At 38.6% G+C, this 20,029-nt stretch overlaps 1 protein-coding gene across 2 annotated transcripts in view; it reads right to left on the minus strand.

The window, feature by feature from the left end:
- Positions 1-1,242: 1,242 nt before the first annotated feature.
- Positions 1,243-20,029, minus strand: part of SLC25A12 (solute carrier family 25 member 12) — a 78,846-nt gene continuing 60,059 nt past the window's right edge. For both annotated transcript variants that reach the window (XM_074363885.1, XM_010960684.3), the window contains 5 exons: positions 8,349-8,489; positions 6,395-6,533; positions 3,651-3,809; positions 3,438-3,528; positions 1,243-1,943 (listed from right to left, as the gene is read on the minus strand). In XM_074363885.1, the coding sequence (XP_074219986.1) occupies positions 1,745-1,943; positions 3,438-3,528; positions 3,651-3,809; positions 6,395-6,533; positions 8,349-8,489 (729 nt within the window). In that variant the 3' untranslated portion in view covers positions 1,243-1,744. The remainder of the gene's footprint in view (positions 1,944-3,437; positions 3,529-3,650; positions 3,810-6,394; positions 6,534-8,348; positions 8,490-20,029) is intronic.

Consider the following 20,029-nt stretch of genomic DNA (forward strand, 5'->3'; position numbering starts at 1 on the left):
TACCTATATTTACATACAGAGATGTGTGAAAAACAGACTACAAATCTGTACTCTAATCTGTTAGTGGTCACCACCTCTGGGGCAGGGAACAGCAAAGGGAGAAGCAGAGTAAAGAGGGCACTTTCGCATCTTACTCTATATACATATTTTCTGAATCTTTGTAAGAATATATCCATGGACCACATGCACATTTTTAACAGGTGGTAATAGCAAAACAACTGTATTGCTATTTATTCCATTCCAATGAGAACAACTGAATACATTTGGAAATAACTTGCTTTCAAACCTAATTCTTTTGTTCCTGGAGGGCCCTGAGAGAGCCTACAGTGTGTTACAGGGCTGTCAGCCATCAACGGGTGAGCCATGTGTGGGATACTAAGTGACTTTGTTCATCCCCAGGCTCACCTCTTGAAAATATTTGCATACATTCTCATATCCTGGCTCATTGACAATAGCAATAATGTTTTCCCAAAGTACTCTGCTAACATAAATAAATTCTGATGGTACACATCAAATCACAACCAGAGCAAAGTGTAGATGTGGCTGTCAAGATGCATGTTTAGATCTAAATTAGTAATCACACCCATGGTGAGTGACTTTTGGAATAAGCAGTTTGTATTTGGATTCATAAGAGCCTACACACCACTAAATCACGAGATAGAGCTTTTTCTATTAACTTCTTCATTCCCCTCACTCCACCATACCTCTTTCCAAATCAAACTCTTTTCTATGAAAGTGGGAAAGAGGAAAACCTGATCATTAGTTATCAGGAATTGGCAGTGAACCACAATAAAAAGCACTATCAGTATATTTATGAAGGAAAATCCAACTCCATGCATAATTTTGGTGTGCATTTTATTTTTGACTGGAATCATATCCATATGAATAAAATTGCCAAAGTATCCTTTAGACTTTTGAAAGGTAGGCCCTCGCCTCGCTGTGTCAGAGGAAGGCAAAACTAAACCAGTAATGCTGGAGACATCCCCGTTTCCATATGCACGTTGACAGGAGAGGAGCTGTCTAGGAAATGCCTTTTGATTGATGAACAGACAAGAATCTAAACACACATGAAATACAAACGGAAACACATCAGCACACGCAAGTCATTAGCCTGGTCCTCTGGCCCCCACTGGCATGCATCTTTTCCAAAAGATCTCTTATTCAGTGGTGTCAGCACTTGGTCTCATTATGCTTCTTATTAACAAATACCTTTTTATTTCAGAATGGAAAACAAGCCAAGAATTAAATACATCCAATATTGATGCTTTATTTCCGTAAGTCATCAATAAGAGAATGAATTTAACTTTAATACATTTATTTTCGTGTGATTCTTAATAAAACACTTTCAAAACATTCTGTACATTTCAAGCCACTCAGAACTGCATTACATTCTATAAATGTGATTTGTTGGGGTGAGGTGCCAAGACGTCTCTGTACAAAGATGTACAATATGTACAGTCACTAGAAGTGCAAGCTGTGCAAAGCAGTCTAGAACACTAATTCATGCCAAGGCTTAGAAAACACTTCAACACATAAAACTAAAGCTGCAAACTGCATTGTGTTGTGGTTTTTTTCCTGGGCAAATGACTACTTTATAAACAAATATATGTATACGCCATATAGAAAGAACAGTTTGACTCCTCAGCTCAGTCAGCACCATGCAGCTGACTGGATGCATTACAGGGCTGCTCTCCCAGGCCCCTCTCTTTAGGGCTCCATTTTGCCACATTCAATGGTAGTCTCATCACTGAGCTGCCGCCACCACCTTTGGCTGAACCCCAGCAACACTAGGAGATTTAAATTTGGGGAGATAAAGGCCAAACTTGTTTTCAATGCCAGCAAAAGTGGCTGTGGCGAGTCTGTATCCACCGATGTGATCGGGATTGGCAGGAGGAAGGTCTGCGATGCGTGACTTAGGTGTCGGTTCTGAGCCAGAGGGTTTGCTGTTGATAGAAAAAGCCAATGGTTAGGGTACTCAAGACTGAGGAAGATGGCACACAACTGAACACTTTCAGTCTGGCCCATGTGCCACAGACTGTTCAACTATTCCCTTGTCATTTATGCTGCATTAGTCATGCTTTACAGCTGCTTTATTTTTTTAAATATTTACTTATTTATTTATTTATTATTTAAATTTTGGCAGGGCAGTGGGGGGAGGTAATCAGGTTTATTTATTCTTAGAGGAGCTACTGGGGATTGAACCCAGGATCTCCTGCATGCTAAGCATGTACTCTACCACCTGAGCTATACCCTCCCCTCTTACAGCTGCTTTAAAAGCAACACATTCATATATTTGATTTAGAAGAGAAATGGCCTCAATTTCATATATATAAACAGACCTGCAGAAAAGAGATCAGAAGACATATTCAAAAACTAACTCTCTGGGAAGGAGGATTATGGATGATTTTCTCTTTCATACTTTTCTGTTTTCCAAATTTTCTACACTGAGCATAAATTAATCATAGGAAATTTACATTTTTCTTTTATTTTGACATAATAAAAAAGCTAATTTTTAAAATAATAGACTCATATAGGTTATTACCAAAATTATTTAAAGAGAAATAGATACAGTTCTTACTTTTACAGAAATGTAAAAGTATAGAAAAGCCTGGAATTGAGAGATTGCTGTTCTGACTTTCTTTGTATCAGTTCCTCTACCTGGTTTAATAGCTAATTCTCTACTTGGCTTCTGAGCAGGAAAAGGGTTCACAGGCTTATGAGGTAAAAACTCAGATATGGGGATTTTATCTTTTGCTAAGAAGCTGATAATTGCTTGCTCTGGGTACAACCTTCCCACCCACCAAATACAACAAGCAATTCCTCTTCTATCCAGCACAGGCTTCAAATACTAAGCTTTAAGAGGCCCAATTTCTGGCCCCAATTTCATCAGTGGTTACGGCCAGGGGCATAACCTCTCTCTGAATCTTTTTTTTGGAGGGGACAATAAATTAGCTCTAAGAACATCTATACCTATCTAACAACAAATTATGGCGAATAATGAAATCTTGGAGGTGTGAAAGGGCTTGACTGAGTCTTTGAAAGAATGTTTACAAAAGTGTTACTAATACAAATTTATATTACTTCTGGTTAAAAGGATATATATATATAATATAAAATACATAATAAAAATCCAAATAGGGACCTAAGTCCATGAAAGTTAGTATTTGCTTACAATTAAAAGACAGTTATTCACATAATACTTTAATTTGCTGCCTTCCTAAACTTTCCCCAAGTAGCTGCTTAATACTGGGTATGATGTCACCCTGTCCAGGTCTTACTCCCCCTAACACTGAAGTTTCTCAAGCCCACTGTTTGCTTTAAATGCATTAGTCCTGGAGGATCCTCTGTCCTGTCGGTTTCTAAGAGTTCCAAAAACCGCCTTTATAGGCCAAAGGCTTGTTTTGGTTTTTGGTGCTATCTTTATAGGCTGCACTTACAGGCCTCCAAAATCAATGTAAAACCACCGCTGGAGAAGTTCATAGGTGACCAAAGTGACACCAAACTGGGGAGAGGATCGAAACACTCGAGCTGAAAGAGAGAGATGAGATGCGGGCAGTTAACAGCGGGATGACTGTGGCAAAGACGACCAGTGAGTAATGGGAGCAGGACCCTAAAGTCAGCCAGCCTTTCTGCGTGGCCCCAGCCCCTACCTGCAGTCCCTTTCCAAAATGCCGAGGGCCCTTCTTCCCGGAGTATCTTCCTGAAACAGTCGATGACACCGCTGTATGTCGTCTGGCCAGCACGGGCAGCCACTTGCAGTCTTGTCTTGATGACATCAGCAGGGGTCACCAGAGAAGCGGCAGGTACACCTTTCAGGAGGAAGGCACATTTAATTCATCCAAAGTACCTTACAAAGGATAGAAATACTGCTAACATTAACAGTACAATTAGCAACTTTAATTGCTTTAACTCGAAGCTTCTTAAATAGATACCTGGGCACTAATGGAAAAAAGGATATACAAGCCTATTTGCTGCTTCAGTGGGGTCAGGGCCAAATTATATTTTCTTTCTGAATGAGGAAAATCATTTTACATTGCATGATCCCAAACAACTGTGAGAGGAAGAAATGCAGCAGCATTACCAGGACAATTCCCACCTGTTCCCCTTTAGGTTTCAATATTTTCCTTGCTTTCTTTTCTTAAATAAGACATGGTATTTTCATGTATAATAAGAAGTGAAGATAATGTCAATTTAATGAGCTGCTAACAACATCTGACACCAAACTGTAGTACTTTCTGCTCATTCCTGTCACCTTACTGTGCAAGGTGAATATCAATACTCATATCCACTCAGCCGTTTGAGGGGCTAACTTGAGAGCTGACTGTGACTCCTTTCAGACACGCGTATCTGACAGAAGTCATTACAACTGAGGCAGAGGAGGCCAGGCAACCAGTTAAGGAACAGTAGGGGAACTGATCATCAAAAGGCCTTGTCATCCAGCCCTGTGCCCCAGCTCCCTGGGGCCATGTTGAGATTGATCAGCAGCAGGACACACAAGATGGATTTCATAACCACACCTTTTACTTATAAAACAAAACAGGGAACAAAGGAGCTTATAACTCCTTCCTCAGGGAGAAGAAATTCAATTTGGCCTGAATGTCATGGATCATCACTGTGCAGACGGAGCTGGTAGACTTGGGCGGGGGGCAGGGGGGTTGTTAGCGATGATGAAATATCCTCCCCCACAGCCCTCCACCTCATTTAGGTGAAACTAGGTAAATTGTCAACTTTGAAATTTTCTGCATTCTGAATGTTCTCAATGCCTGCCAGCAAAGCTTTATAGGTAAAAAGTAGAAAAATCCATCTTTCACTCTGAAAACTGACATCAAATATCTGTGGGCAAGAAGTTGGTGCTGACAGTTCCATGAAAATGTTTACTTGGTTCCGTCAACCACTGGCAAAATGCCTGTCCATGATTAGCCTGTTCTTTGCTGCTGACTGGAAGACAGAGAGAAAAGACTGGAGGGAAGACTGGATGGCCCTCACTTAAAACAGGGAGACTTTGGTGAGTATCTGAAAGGAGCTGGACGAACACTCAGTGCCAAGACTGAGAAGGTAGCTTTACTGGCTTTCCGATATCACTGCAATTGATTGCAGTTCTAAACGCCACAGAACAAGGGAGTTGCTAGACTCCAAACAAGGGCCCAAAGCTCCCTGGGAGAGCTTCTTAATCACAAGTCATTCCCTTATCATCATGGGTGAGAAGAATAACATGTCCAGCCAGCACCCCCAGAACCAAGGGCTCCTGCCACACACCACATTTCAGGAGGTACTTAGGCTGTCCTGCTGTGCTTAGCCAGCAAACCAGAGGAGAACGTACCCCGTAAGAGCAACACAGTGCCAGGATCCCAGGTGGTCAGAGTGACACTGAGCAGCTGGGGACAGCACTGGGTTTGTGTTCATTCACCCTGCATGTTTCCAGCCCTGACCAGCTGTAATGGAGAGCAAACATGTGCCCTTTCCTGCCTCTGTCATTTCTGAGGGCTGGTGCAGCGAAGGGTGCCTGGTCCTCCCCTTCTATCCCAAGTGAGCTCCCTCACAACTCAAGAGGAAGGCTGGGTTGTGACATTAGAAGGAAGCATCTTAGTACCTTCTCAAATTTGTTAGGCTCCTCTTTCAGATGGAATCTCTTCTGTGCCTAATTCGGTACCTTGGACCAAATGGAGGTTTTCGCCTGTTCCGTTGACATTTATTGAGCTCCTATTATTACTATGCTGGCCACGTAGGGAAGGCAAGGATGAACAGAATGAAACCCTTGCCCTCAAGGAGCACCCAGATTAATACAAAGGATGAAACTTTTGAAAAAAACCATTAATAAATGACGAAAGTGTTCACAGACAGAGAAGAGATGCCAACTGAGTGCAGGGTGGTCTGCTGGGTAAGCATTGCTTACTTTGGTCTGACAGGATGATGGTAGAAGGAACAGGAACAGCTTCCTGAAGCAAACTCAAAGCCAAATCATGTAGATTCCAGTATACAGAATTAGAAAGGAAGGGCATGCTAGACCTGTGCATCAGGACGAGGTACAGCAAAGCAACTGATTTGATGAAGAACTTTTCCACCTACTGCCTAGCTTGCCTGCACCCAAGTTTTCAGAGACAGAGGAGGCTAAGAAATATGTTAATGATGAAAACCCAATTTAGATGGGCAGAGCTAATTTGGCTTGAGTTGCTAAGCTGCATTAAGCTGTTTATCCACATTATGCAAATGTAATTAACTCTCATCAGAATTATAGCACATCCCACAAAGGAGAAAAAGCGATCATAAGTAAACTAAGTCATATACAGACAATAACCCTTCCAGAAATAAAAGGGAAAACTGTATCAAGATTCTGTACTTCTTATGAGAATTGGGAGAAGAAGGGGTTGGTTTAAAAAAAAAAAATTGTAGTTACCTGCCATGGCTCCTGCTGCAAGGAGATTTAAACCTCCCACGTGTCCATTTTCATCAGCCAGAAGTAGTTTGCAATGAGCATAAACAGGAAAATAGATTGCAGAGAAGGGAATGTCTCGGAGGAAACACGCTTTGGCACCCTGTCAAACAGTGAGGAAATAGTACGAAACAGTTGTGTAAACAAGGTGTGAATGCCCTGAGGGATTCAGGGTGACAAGCCTGGGCTGTCCCTCAAACAACATTGGGACTGACGTGGGAGGGCAATGGGAGAGTTGGCGGGGCACTGGGAAATACACACGGCTCAAAGTTGGAGACAGGCTGGTGGATCATGGAGTCCTCGAGTTAGTTAACTGGGTAATGATGGTTTTCCCACAACTAGGAATTTTCTGGCATTTCCAATATAAATTCAGTTTTTAAGGTTAACAAAAATGCAATCCTCAAACCTCTAGGCTGCTTGTTCTGTTTGGCTTTGGTAGGTGCAAGGGGTGTGGGTGGGAATAGACTTGAAACCCAGTATGAACAGCTTGATTTCAAAGAGACCAGCAAAGGAAGCCCCAAAAGTGAACAAATTACCAATTTAACTCACCTCAGCTTAGAGCCCCTGAAGCACCAGCTAAGAAGCTGTAGACAGCAGCAGTGGAAAAGGAAGGTGACTATTCTTGGGACGGGGAAAAAGAAACCACCACTCTTCCCTCCTCATTCCCCATGTCCTAAATAGCGGAGGATGGGGTGGGGGGGACCTCACACAACATATTTCAGCAGGAGATGCCCTTGCGGGTGGAGAACCACCCAGGGACTGCTTGTCTCAGTGACCGGGAGGGTGCAGTGAACACCCTCCTCAGCCCTTATTACCCTACTGCCCAGGCTTCAGCTAGCCAGGCAAATACCCTACCTTTGGTACTTGTTTCCCTAATGGTTCTGTTTTTAAAAGACAAAATCAAGTGTTTTGAAAAAAAAATTCCTGGGACTCTTCCGAAGGATGATACAGAGAGAAACAGTATTAATAAATTCAGCTTTCAAAGGGCATTCCAAAAAGGATGAAAACTGGGGGTAGAGGGGAGGGAATGTGTACAAAGCTTTTTCAAGATAGGCATCACTGGTTTACTGGTTGTAGCTGTGTCATTCTAATTGAGAGAATTTCTAATTTCCAATTTGCAGCTACAGAAGCCAATTTACACATTTCTACAGTGATGGATCTATAAATAAATCAGATGCTGTGGAAACACAGTTGTCTATAAAATCTAAATTTACGTATTCTCCCCTTATACCAGGCAGAAGAATAGAAAGAAAGACTCTTCCTTGTTTAAGAAAAATAATAGCTTCTGCTCCATTACATCTGATCTGTAATGATGGAGTAAGTGTACCTGCAGGGAAGGAATCTATTGACTGGCATTTTGCTAAAGTACAGTACACTCTGGTTTTGTTTTGTTTTGTTTTGTTTTAATGGAATTCATTATTGACAAATCCCACCACTTAACTTCTTAAAGACCTGAATCCTACCAAACTCTACTACTGTTTCACTGTGGTCAAATTATTAAGACAAAGAGAAGCTCCTACTGGGAAGATAACAATAGAGATAACTCAGACTCAAAATAAACATAAGACTATTCTGAAGTCCTAAACCAGCCCCAAAAGAACACCTAAGAAACTTTCCCAAACCCACCATCAAATAAAAGACTGTGAACCTAAAGCCAGCAGGTCTGCAGTGCTGGCCTCCCTGCCGGCAGCTTCATAAAAGCCTGAAGACAACAGGAGAGTGTGTTTGTGTCTCCCACTGCCTCTAATAGAAGTGTCCTGATTTTTCCTTTTTGTTTGATTTACTACTCCAGGGACTACCCTGCTGGACAAGATTGCTTTTCCATTTAGGGGGAGAAGTCTGGTTTCCACATTTTTTCACATTTCTATCAAGTACATTACAACCTCTCTACTGAGATAACCCAAGGCAATCTACCCACCTTATACAGACCAAAAAGTCCCAGGTCCCGGAGCACATTCAGGGCACTGACCCTGGGCCCTGTGGTGATCTCTCCAGCTACCTGCAGGCGAATCTTTACTATCTCCAGCGGGTTAGTAAAGATGACCTGAGAACCGCCAGCCTGCAGGCAAGAAAGGAGAGACAGAAGCAGATTTCCAAATCAGAGCCCGATCAGCAGTATAACCAAGGAAAGTTCGGAGAAGTCTCCACACTGTACCACTTTTAGCCTCCCTCTTTAGACGGGAATGAGAGTCCAATGCGTTGACCGATATTCTGAAGGGACTCTTAAAGGATGGTCCCAAACTCTGTCTCAAGCCAATCTATGTCTAGGTTTGTTTCTATTTGAAATGTCAAGAGTGTTTCTCAAAGCAATCTTTCCAGGGTCAACCTAGTCATATCCAAAATGGCAAAACTAATAAACTCACTTAGAAAACAAAAGTGAAGCCAGATGTGGCAGCAGGAGGTCTAATGAAAAGGAAAGAGACAGTAGAAGGTTGGTTGGTATCTTTTACCAAGCTGGAGCTAAAATTCAGCTCTAAAATAGTTTTCTTTCCTCTTCTTAGCAAGCATTCTCCTCACCTCGACCACCTGCTTCCTTCTCCTTGGACTGTAGGGCAATTAACACAGAAGTGTTTTTGCCCCACAGAGGTCAAAGGGGGAAAGTCTACTCTGGTTCAAATTCTAAAATGGGGGGAGGGTATAGCTCAAGAGGTTAAGCACATGCTTAGCATGCATGAGGTCCTGGGTTCAATTCCCCGGCATCTCCTCTAAAAATAAATAAGTAAATAAACCTAATTACTTCCCCCTCCCCATTAAAAAAAAAAAGTCACATATTCTAAAATGTATTATCCTGATCAAAACTCTGAGACAGACATACAACCACACCCACACAAAAGAAGGTAATTTAGAAAGACAATTTCAGTATCATTTCAAGACCAAACCAGAAAAATTCTTCAAGACAGAGCTGGGAAATAGAATATCTAGTTACCATGAGTACAAAGCCACACTCCACACTCTTTAGTGGTGACTGAGAGATATCTGAATTTGAATAATGAAAGTGTATTTGCACCTGAAACCTGATAACTAGTAGAGGAGAAAAAAAGAATGTTTAATAAAACTGCTACCAACTCCTTTTGTGGTTTCTTTAAGAAAGAAAAAAAAATGTGTTTATGTGTGTGTATATATGGATATATAAAAATAAATAAAAAATTTAAAACATAAATATATATCTCTCCATTCATGGAGTTAAAAAACTTATTTGCATGTATCTTCATCTCAAGTGTAGCTGTTTACATTATATAATCAGAATCAGATTCGTATAATCATAATTACATTACATAATCACAACCTCACTGTAATAGCATGTCACATGTCAAACAGGAAGTATATGCCTCATTGGGCTTGGTAATTCCACAGGTATGGAAAGACTACGAACAACACTCATAAAACTCACAAGCAGCGGTCAATGCCACTTCAATACTCTACCTTTGTCCACATGCCTGTTCATTTTCCACAGCCCTCCCAGGCTCCCTTCCAAGGAGCAGCAGCAAGTCCCAGCCCATTCTCCTAACTGGCCTGGGGCCAGAAACCTCCTGAATACTCCAGTCCCAATCCTGATCCCTTATTCCCATCAACACCCACAACTGCCAACACTGACACAAGATTCCTTACCTCCTTGTGGGAAGCTTATTGTTCTGGATTCCCCAGGGTCCTAATCCCCTTTTTGTCCACCAAGCACTAAGGGTGCAGCAATTTGCTGTCTCTTTCTGGATTTCCTGCAACTCCCAACTCGACACGACCCAGACCACTGGCACACAGGTCCCTGAATGACGACTGACTCAATTTTACATGTTGATTTGTCTGTGTTTCTCTTTTAATCTGTTGCACTGCATCAGGAGGAAGTATTTCAATATTTCAATCTAAGCAAACAATACTCTGAAAAGGATTGCTGGGTGAAAAATTATGTTAAAATGATAATCCAAGTAATTGCTCCCGTAGTTAGCATTAAAGACCAAACCAATTGAAAAATGTTTACTACTTCCCTGAAATCTCTTGTTTAAATAAATAAAGGTTACAAAGACGATCTTTGGGAAAATGTGCTTTATGTTCTAAACTAAAGCAGATTTTTAAAAAAGGAAGAAAGAACAAATTTTTATTATAATCCCCCAAATTTGCCACCATCAGATGATGTCAACCCCTGGGTGCTACTCATTAAATATGGACATTGTTTAAATAAATACAAAGTCCCTTCATGTTTTAAATCATTGGTCAATTATAACATCCTGCAGAGCAGGAGTACTCCAGCCAGCATCCTTCCACCCTGCGGTTCCCTCCTTCCCTCCTCCCTCTCTCACAGATCCTTTTGGAAGTAACTGCCAGTTTGAGATCTGAATTTCTTTAACAACTCTTCAAATTTCGTCCTACATGTACATGTAACAAGCTTTCTATTAAAACAGTATAATTAAAAGAAGTAAATGACTATATTTTAAAACACAAACACATTAACTGTTGCATGCTTTGAAGGTCTATTACCCAGCACATATACTAAGTCCCACCAATGCACTGGACACAACCACAAAACTAAACATAGATATATACATGAAATACGATGAGTATGTAACAGTGAAACAATGACACTACAAAAAAGGCACACATCTATGAGTTTCTTTCACATCTACCTATGTACTCTACTATGATTGAGGGAGAAAATTTCTACCAATTGCATGTTGGGTATATGCTTTAAAAATTAATAATAATTTATTAAAACTTTATGATAGACCTAAGAATATGTGGACAAATACGATCCAAAAACACTGAATAATTTTAGAAAAAAAATAAAGACTGCTATTTAATTTATCTAAAACGTTGGACATCTTATAATACTTAAAGGGAAACATACTAGACAAATATGCACTGTCCTTTTTTAAAATTTGAGGTTGATCACTCTCCCATACGTATTAAAGTGGGGACAGGGGGAAGGAGGGAAAAATCTGCAATTAATTCAACCACTCTGGGAAGAAATCTAGTGACAGAGAACAAGGATTATGACGTTATCACATCCTTAACTGTTTCTCCTCTGAGAAACAAACACATCAGGAAAATATCATTTCTTCTCTATTTTAAGACTTGATTGATTATTTAAGTGATATCGTGAATTTAATAACAGCTTTTCACAGAGAAAAAAACACTACTTACAGTAAATATAATCATTAAATACAGAATTTCAGAAGTGTTAAATTATGAAATAAAAATATAGTAACTTTTCAATGAAAAAAAAAGTACCTCTATTTTTACAAAATGCTAGTGTCTGCTATTTTAAAAAGCAATAAAATTAAACAGAAAAAAAAAGTCAATGCCCAATAAGAAAAGGTTAAGTAGAAACAATTATCTGCTCTTTATCAGGCAGTAAGATTAGGTAATAAAACCATGCCAAGTAACAAACAGAACATAAAGTATTAGGTACCCACTGATGACAAATATGTCAAAATTTACCTAAGTTTAACAAAATCAGAATAGCTTAGAGATGAAAACATTGGTTGCCTCCTGGAAGGAGAAATAAATAGCTAGGAGAAAGAATCTGTAAAGCATATGCCAGTGTACCTTTTAAATTCTGAATCACACAAATGTATGAACTGTTCAAAAACAAACAAAAAAAACCCAAATCACCCCTGGCTCCCCCTTTCACCATCACAAACAGAACTGCTCTCAGAAACAATGGCTTCTTTTAAAGACTAGGTCCTCTCTCACAAAATCTTCCCCATGGTAAATTTAGTAATTTATATACTTTAAATGCTTTTTTAAAAAATAGTTAGCACTAGCTATCTGTGGATCCTAACTTTTAAAGTCTTACTACCCATGCATATATGAACATCAAAAAAAAAAAAAAAACCAACTAACCAAATAAAACTAGTGATCTGAAATAACAGACACCAAGATAAATAAAATTCCAAGTTAAACCATGATACACAGCTACATAGTCTTAAATGAACACTGTCTAATTTGACATCTTGTTGCCTCTTGTCCTGATGCCTATGCTAGATAGCATATCATTCCATACAATACCTTTGGTGAATTTTTGCATTCACCAAATCACCAGAATTAACTCCTAACCTCTAATTGCTAAACTTCTATCTTCAAACTTGTTGTTGCAATTTCTTTGTTCTAAAACTGAGCTACAGATGACACAATAAAAGGGAACAAAACCCATTTTTAATGAGGCTTACCTATATACAACAGAAATGAAAAGAAGGGAAAAACTCCCATCTAATCTTGTGTCACAATTTTTTTTTAATGAGAAAATAAACCAACTAAAATTGACGGCAAAAGTTAGGAGAAAAGGATGTAATACTGAAATGTCACCACACTTCTGATGTGCCTGAGGCCACGGGGTTGCACACAGGATTAGGCCTGTTCAACCTCTTGCCCTCACAATCCCACCCTGGGGCACAGTCCACAAAGAGGCTGGGACCTAGCTCTGCTTGTGCCAAGTCCCCTGATTACTTCCTTCTTTGATCTGTTGTCTTATGGTTTGGAACTACTGCCCTCCAACCACAAAATGTCCAATCCGAATAATTCATTATAAAGTCTTCCCTTACAGAGACTGATGAGAGTCTAACTTCAGTTTAAGGCCACACCAGCTCCTGGAACAGATGTACAAAATATATGCATTTAAAATAACCAGAAAATTTTATAAAAGTCACAGAATTAGTTGTCACTAGGACGCAAGAGGAAAAGGAAGAGATAGTGACTCTGTCTCACAACTCACCATCAACCAAACATTCTTATAGATATTTTATTCAGCAATGGGAAATGCTATGGTTCTCTCTAAAATAGCCTAGGATGGTGACAGTTGGAAAGGGATAAGCTAATTTGCTCACGGCTGGATGATGATATATGATAGGGAGTTTGGATATGAGTAGACTGAGTTACACATACCTCCGCCTAGCATAAAGGAAGACTCAAATACTTTGTGTACCCACCACTCTGACATAAATATATATGAACTTTCCTTTGTGAAAGCAAGTTTATTTAGAGAGATACAAATTCCACAGACCGAGTGTAGTCTCACTCAGAAGGGAGAGCGGCTTAGGAGATAACACACTCCACAGGCAGAATGTGGGCCATCTGAAAAGGCAAGAGGGAAAGAGACCGAGAAGGGTAGAGGTGTTTAGTTTAAAGTAAAAGTAGATACACACTCTATAGACAGAGTCAGGCTGTCTCAGAAGGCGAGAGAGAAAGCAACCAAATGTATATGAGCTTTTAACACGTGTGCATATGTATGTGTGTTCACGTAAGCATGCAAGCATACAGCCGAATCCACACTGATTCCTGGGGATGGGAGTTGTAGAAACTATTTCCAAACCACCCTTTACAGAGTTGTGCAAGCTCAGCTTGCTGAGGAAGACAAGTATGGGGAGCTGGCAAGCTACAGATCGTGTCTCCCAGGATTTGTAAATCCTCCAGCCAACGAGGGGCCTCTTGCTGTGCCTATATGGGTATGGGTATGGGTATGGGTATGGGTATGGGTACGGGTATGGGTGTGTGTGTGTGCACATGTGCACACACAGGCTGAAGGGTGGAAGATGGCAGAGCAGAAAGATTACTGGTTTGGAAGGCTGTTGACCTATATGGTCGTTAACTTTGTAACCTTAGATACATCATAACCTTTCCATTCCTTGGTTTCCTAATACAACAGAGATCACAACAATCACCCTATCTGCCTCACAGAGTTCTTGTCCACTAACTAATGTGAGTGCACTATGCAAACTGAAAGCAAGACACCAAGGGAAGAGAGATGTTCTCCAAGGGGTATTTCATACAGGGCTATGAAAACATCTGCAGCATGAAGGGATTACATTCATCCTTTATTGAGCAATAAATATATTTTGAATTTTATGACTTCTATCCATTCAGAAGTAGACACTCTCTGAAAGAGGTAATGTGATCAGTCAGGTAAGTGCACTGACTAGAGTTTAACAACATTAAAAACAGGCACCAGAATTATAAACTGACTCTACCTCAATTAAAAAAAAAAAGAAAGAAAAGAAACAATTCCTCCTAAAAAGAAAACAGATACCAGAGACATAACTAGAAGGTACATATAAGTCAGTCCATTTCAACTTTTAAACTTTCTGCTTTGTTGACTCAGACATTAAATTTTTTCCCACTGAAATTTATGGATGTGTCTAAGAAACTCTCTATAATCTTTTTGTTTTAAAAAAAAATTGCCACACATCAAGATAATTAATAGATAAGTCACAGACTGGGAAAGATATTCGTAACACACATATCTGACAAAGGACTGTATCCATGATGATAAAGAACTTCTACAAATCAGTAACAAAAATATGAATAACCTAACAAAAATAGGCAGAAGACTGGAACAGATACTTCATCAAAAAAGATGTATGAACAGCCAATAAACACATGAAAGGGTGCTCAATATCGTTAGGCATCAGGGAAATACAAATTAAAACCACAGTAAGATATCACTTCACACCAACCAGAATGACTAAAATAAAAAGACCAACAATATCAAACATTAGTGAGGATGCTGAGTAACTAGAATATTTGTATACTGCTGATGAGACTGTAAAATGGTCCATCCACTTCAAAGATCCAACTGGAAGCTTTTTTTAATTGAACATGCATCTATCTTTTTCTACTCTTAGTAACCCAAGAAAAATGCAAGCATATGTTGACAAAAAGATTTTACAGGAATGTTTATAGCAGCCTTATTTATAATAGATAAAAACTGGAAATAACCCAAATGTCCATCAACAGAAGAATGGACAAGCAAACTGTAGTTGATTCATACAATGGAATAATGCTCAGCAAAATTAAAAACAAAACACCCAAATAAAAAAATCCAACTAGTGACACCTACACAATAGCAAAGGTAACTTGAAAACATTTTGTTAAGCAAAGAGACCAACCATAAAAACACATTTTGTACAAGTCTGTTCATATGAAATCCAAGAAGAAACAAAACTGCTGACAGAAATCAGAACAGTGGTTGCCCGGGGGAGGGGAGAAATAACTGACCAGAAAGAAGCATGAATTAATTTTCTGGGGTGAAATGTTCTGTATCTTAATCTTGGATGGTGATTTCACGGGTGCATACAACTGTTAAAACTCATTAAGCTGACATCTAAGATATGTTCTTTTTTTATACATTAATTACACATAAATAACATATATATGTATACATATTCAGGTATATGTTAAATTTTTATTATATAATTCATTTTTTTAAAAAGTCATTACAAAGTTGAATGGGCACATCTAGATTTATTCTGACACATGGAGAAGGCATTGATTTGATTCCCCAAGAAAGCATTGCAGAGTAAAAGGAGTTGGTCTTAAAATCAAAATACTTGGGCTCACATGAAACCTGCAGCATATGTTAGCTATGCGATCTGGGATGAGAATTAGCCTTTCCGAGCCACCGTTCTCATCTACTTATTTCATAGGAGGTGACAACAATGCATATTAAAGTACACTGAAAAATTCTAAGTTGACATTCAAGTATTATTCTTGCCCACAACAGATACCATAATTAAACACCCAATTATATTTATGTCTGATATGGACATGTAATATATGTATGTGTGTGTACATACATGTATGTATATATACATATGTAAAGAGAGCCTTTCTAATCAAAAAATTAAAACATATGGCCTGGTAAGAATGGTCTACCTATGAGAACAAGGAGAAAAATAGTTTGAAACCTGTTACATATACATTACTCATATGCAACCATAACAGATAGTTACTGAGTAACTGTATCCATATACATACACTCTTATCCCATCCCCACCTAAAGAAGGTCGAGAAATATTAAACCTGAAGTTCAATTTATAGATATAACCACAACAAAAACCTATGCTATCACATCTAAATCATAAATTCTGAACTAGTAAGTCTTTTTGGAGAAGATTTTGATATAGGTATAAAATAAGTTTGGTTAATGCTCACAATGAAGAGTTAAAATTTGAAAATGCACACTCTTTATAATTCTATTCCCAAAGATTATATTCTATTTCTAAAATGAGAAGCTTTAAAAAAAAAAGTATGTGTGCCTGTGTGTGAGTGTGTGTGTGCACATGCACACAAGCATGTGTACATGTGTGTGAAAGCATCAGAAGGAAATACACTGAAATGCTGACAATGAAAAATAAAACTCTCATTTGGTAATATTTCTGCTCAAAGCAAAAAACCCAAAAAATTAAAGTTAAAAATTTGTGTGAAACATCAAAGACCTAAATGTTAAGAGCTAAAACCACAAAACTCTTAGAAGAAAATAGGGGTATAAATCTTCATGATCTTGAATCAGGCAATGCTTTCTTAGATAAGATACCGAAAGCACAAGCAACAAAAGAAAATATAGACAAATCGATCTTCATTAAAATCAAAGGGCAATTCTTCAAAGGACAGAGTCAAGAAAGTGAAAACAAATTTGCAAATTACATATCTGATAAGGTACACTAAGTATATAAAGAATTCTCATAATTCAATAACAAAAGACAAACAACTCAATTAAAAAATGGACAGTTTCTGGATAGTTCTCCAAAGATATACAAATGCCAATACCCTCATGAAAAGATGCTCAACACTGTCAATCACTGGATCACAGTAAGATGCCACTTCACACCCATTAGGATGGCTATAATGAAAAGGAAGGTAACAAGTATTGGAAAGGATGCAGAGAAATCAGAACCCTCATACATTAGCAGTAGGAATGTAAAATGGTGCAGCCACTTTTTAAAACAGTCTGGCAACTCCTTAAAACACTAATTAGAGTTACCACATGACCCACCAATTCCACTCCCCAGTACACATACAAAAGAAATGAAAACTGATGTCCACAAAACTTTTCACATGAATGTTCATAGCGGCATTATTTATAATAGCCAAAGAGTAGGGGAAAAAAAACAATGTTCAACAACTGATGAATAGACAAACAAAATGTGGTATACCCATATAATGGAATATTATTCAGCAATAAAAGGCCTGAAATACTGATACATACTACAACATGAATGAATCTTGAAAACATGCTGACTGAAAGAAGTCAGACACAAAAGGCCATATATTGATTCCATTTATATGAAATGTCCAGAAACAGTGAACCTATAAAGACAGAAAGTTTACTAGTAGTTGCCTAAGGTTTGGTGGGCAGAGGGTGGGAAAATTGGAAGGCAACAGCTAACGGGTACTAGGTTTCTTTTGGGGGTAATAAAAATGTTCTAAAATTGACTGTGGCGATAGTTGCACAGCTCTGTGAACATACTTAAAAACTGCTGAACTATACACACTTTAAGGGGGGAACCGTACGATATGTCAATTATATCTCAATAAAGCGGTTATTTAAAAGTTTTTCCTGAAACATAGCAGGCATACAACAAATGAGAGAATGAATAAATGAAAGACTGAACGAATGGAAACATATATCAAATAGAAAAGGATACAGATTTAGAGACAGAAGTGGTTTGAATCTCAATTTTTCCATTTACTAAGTGCTTGATTTCACTGAACTTTTTAGTTTCTTCAACTCTAGCTGGGAATAATAATGAGATAATGCCTATAAAGTGTTCATTCCAGTGTAAGATACTCAAGAAATGGTAGCTATTATGATGAATTATAATCATAAGCACATTTTTTTGGTGATATGTAGAAATGAAGCAAATCATGATAAGGAATTCTACTTTCAAATTACCACTGTGGAATATGATTAAATTTAAGATTAAGTTTTATCTGGAGAGAACGATCAGGAACTACCCTTTTTCTGTGAGATATAAACATATCCTAAGCCTGGTTCACTGCACAGGAAGAAATTCTAAATTCTTCTCAGCCTTGATAGCTTGTTGAATGAGAGTGAATAAATGAAGGAAAGAATGAATGAAAACATACTAAATGTGAGTAAGTATAGATTTGGAGACAAAAAGTGGTTTGAATCTCAACTTCACTGGTTACTAAATGCTGGATCTCACTGAAGCTTTATTTTCTTCAGTTCTAGTTGAGAATAATGTTGAGCCCAAGCCTACAAAATGTTGAGCCCAGTAAGAAAAGTCCTTACTGCTTGTTAGCAACCTAGCAGATTAGAGCTACATTAAAAGGAAAACCAGTGTCAATGATAATAGTAATATTTTAGCTGAGTGGTAGGTTCATTCATGGATGCTCATTTTATTATAAATTTTTATCTATATAATATGTACTCTTCTGCATGTATCAAATACGCATACTTTTAAAAACATCATAAATCAAAACAATAATAAAGCATCTAATGTTTAAGGACTGGATATTTTCATTTCTTAGTCACTTCATGATCTAGCTGGTACACACCATTTTCCCTGGGGACAGCACAGCTATTTTCATTGCAGTAGAATTTCCCTTCCATATGTAGGGAACTCAAAGCCCCAGTCTCAGCTGATCCTTCTGCTAGGGCAAAAACCTATAAGGTCAACACGGACCATTCAGTTTGAGCTCTTTCTTCTGAATTAACCTGCATTAGGTTAACACATTCGGTACATCTTTAAAATTGAGTGATTTTTAGAAGAACGGCAGCTCCCTTCTCACCTAGTGGCAGTAACAGCATTCAACCAAACACACACAAGGACACTGCACACTCTGGCACCACCACTACCCAGGATGGTGAGGGTTCTCATGATCAGGCTCATGAGCAGCCACTCTTCTCAGCATTTATCTGGTGGCTCTTTACCATTCAGTAAAACGTGTATTCCTAGATTCCACAGTGCCTGATATTCTATAAACAGAGACTCATACTTTTTGTTTAAGGCTTTATTCTCTGTTGAAAAATGTACACTTTTTGGGAGAAGTAGCAGATTGTGCTTTAACAATCATTTACACTGCAGTGTGATTGAATTTATCAGTAGAAACTCAGTAACTGTACATTTTCTTTCCTCTCTGAATAAAGAGATTTAGAGGCAAGAGGGAAGCAGAAAGTGTTTGTGGTGAAGAACTGTAGACAACCTAATGATTCTACCTAGAGCCCAACCTGACTATTTTTCATGCTGTCAGTTTCCAGCTAGACAAGCCAACAAAGCTTCCAGAAATGAGTCAAGATTAACGAAGAGATTTGGAGTGTCAGCACAACCCTCAAGGCACCCCAGACTTCAATAGAAATTCCCAAAGTTCAAACCTAGAAATAGGGTCCATACCTAGGAAGAACAAAGGAACAAAATATCTGATTATAATTTAACCACTTAGGTCACAGGTCAGACATGGGAACAAGTCGGTTTCATGGGCAAAAACTTCTGGGTATTACAAATGGAAACAAATAATCAGCTACATGGAACACAGAGAATATGACAGGAGATTTCTGACAAATGTACACATGTGTTGTGACAAAGCTGAGTCAGGAAACTTCTTAACCAAATTAAAACTAAAACCACTGAGGAAAAGAATATTTATGACTTGCAATGGTCCTTTCAATAGAAGAAAAACAATTACAGCATGTAATTGGGGTAAAGGAAGAACAGATAATATAGTAGGACCTTAGCAAAGGTCTCAGTCTATGTCCATTAATTGTTCTTCATTAAAAAAGAAAGTTAGCCAAAGAGGTGAGTTTTCTTCCTAAAAATGCACTTGGGCTTGCCTGCAGGCATACACAAAAACACAGGTACATACGTAAGTGTA

The sequence above is a fragment of the Camelus bactrianus genome, chromosome 5, assembly GCF_048773025.1.
Source record: "Camelus bactrianus isolate YW-2024 breed Bactrian camel chromosome 5, ASM4877302v1, whole genome shotgun sequence".
NCBI lineage: Eukaryota > Metazoa > Chordata > Mammalia > Artiodactyla > Camelidae > Camelus > Camelus bactrianus.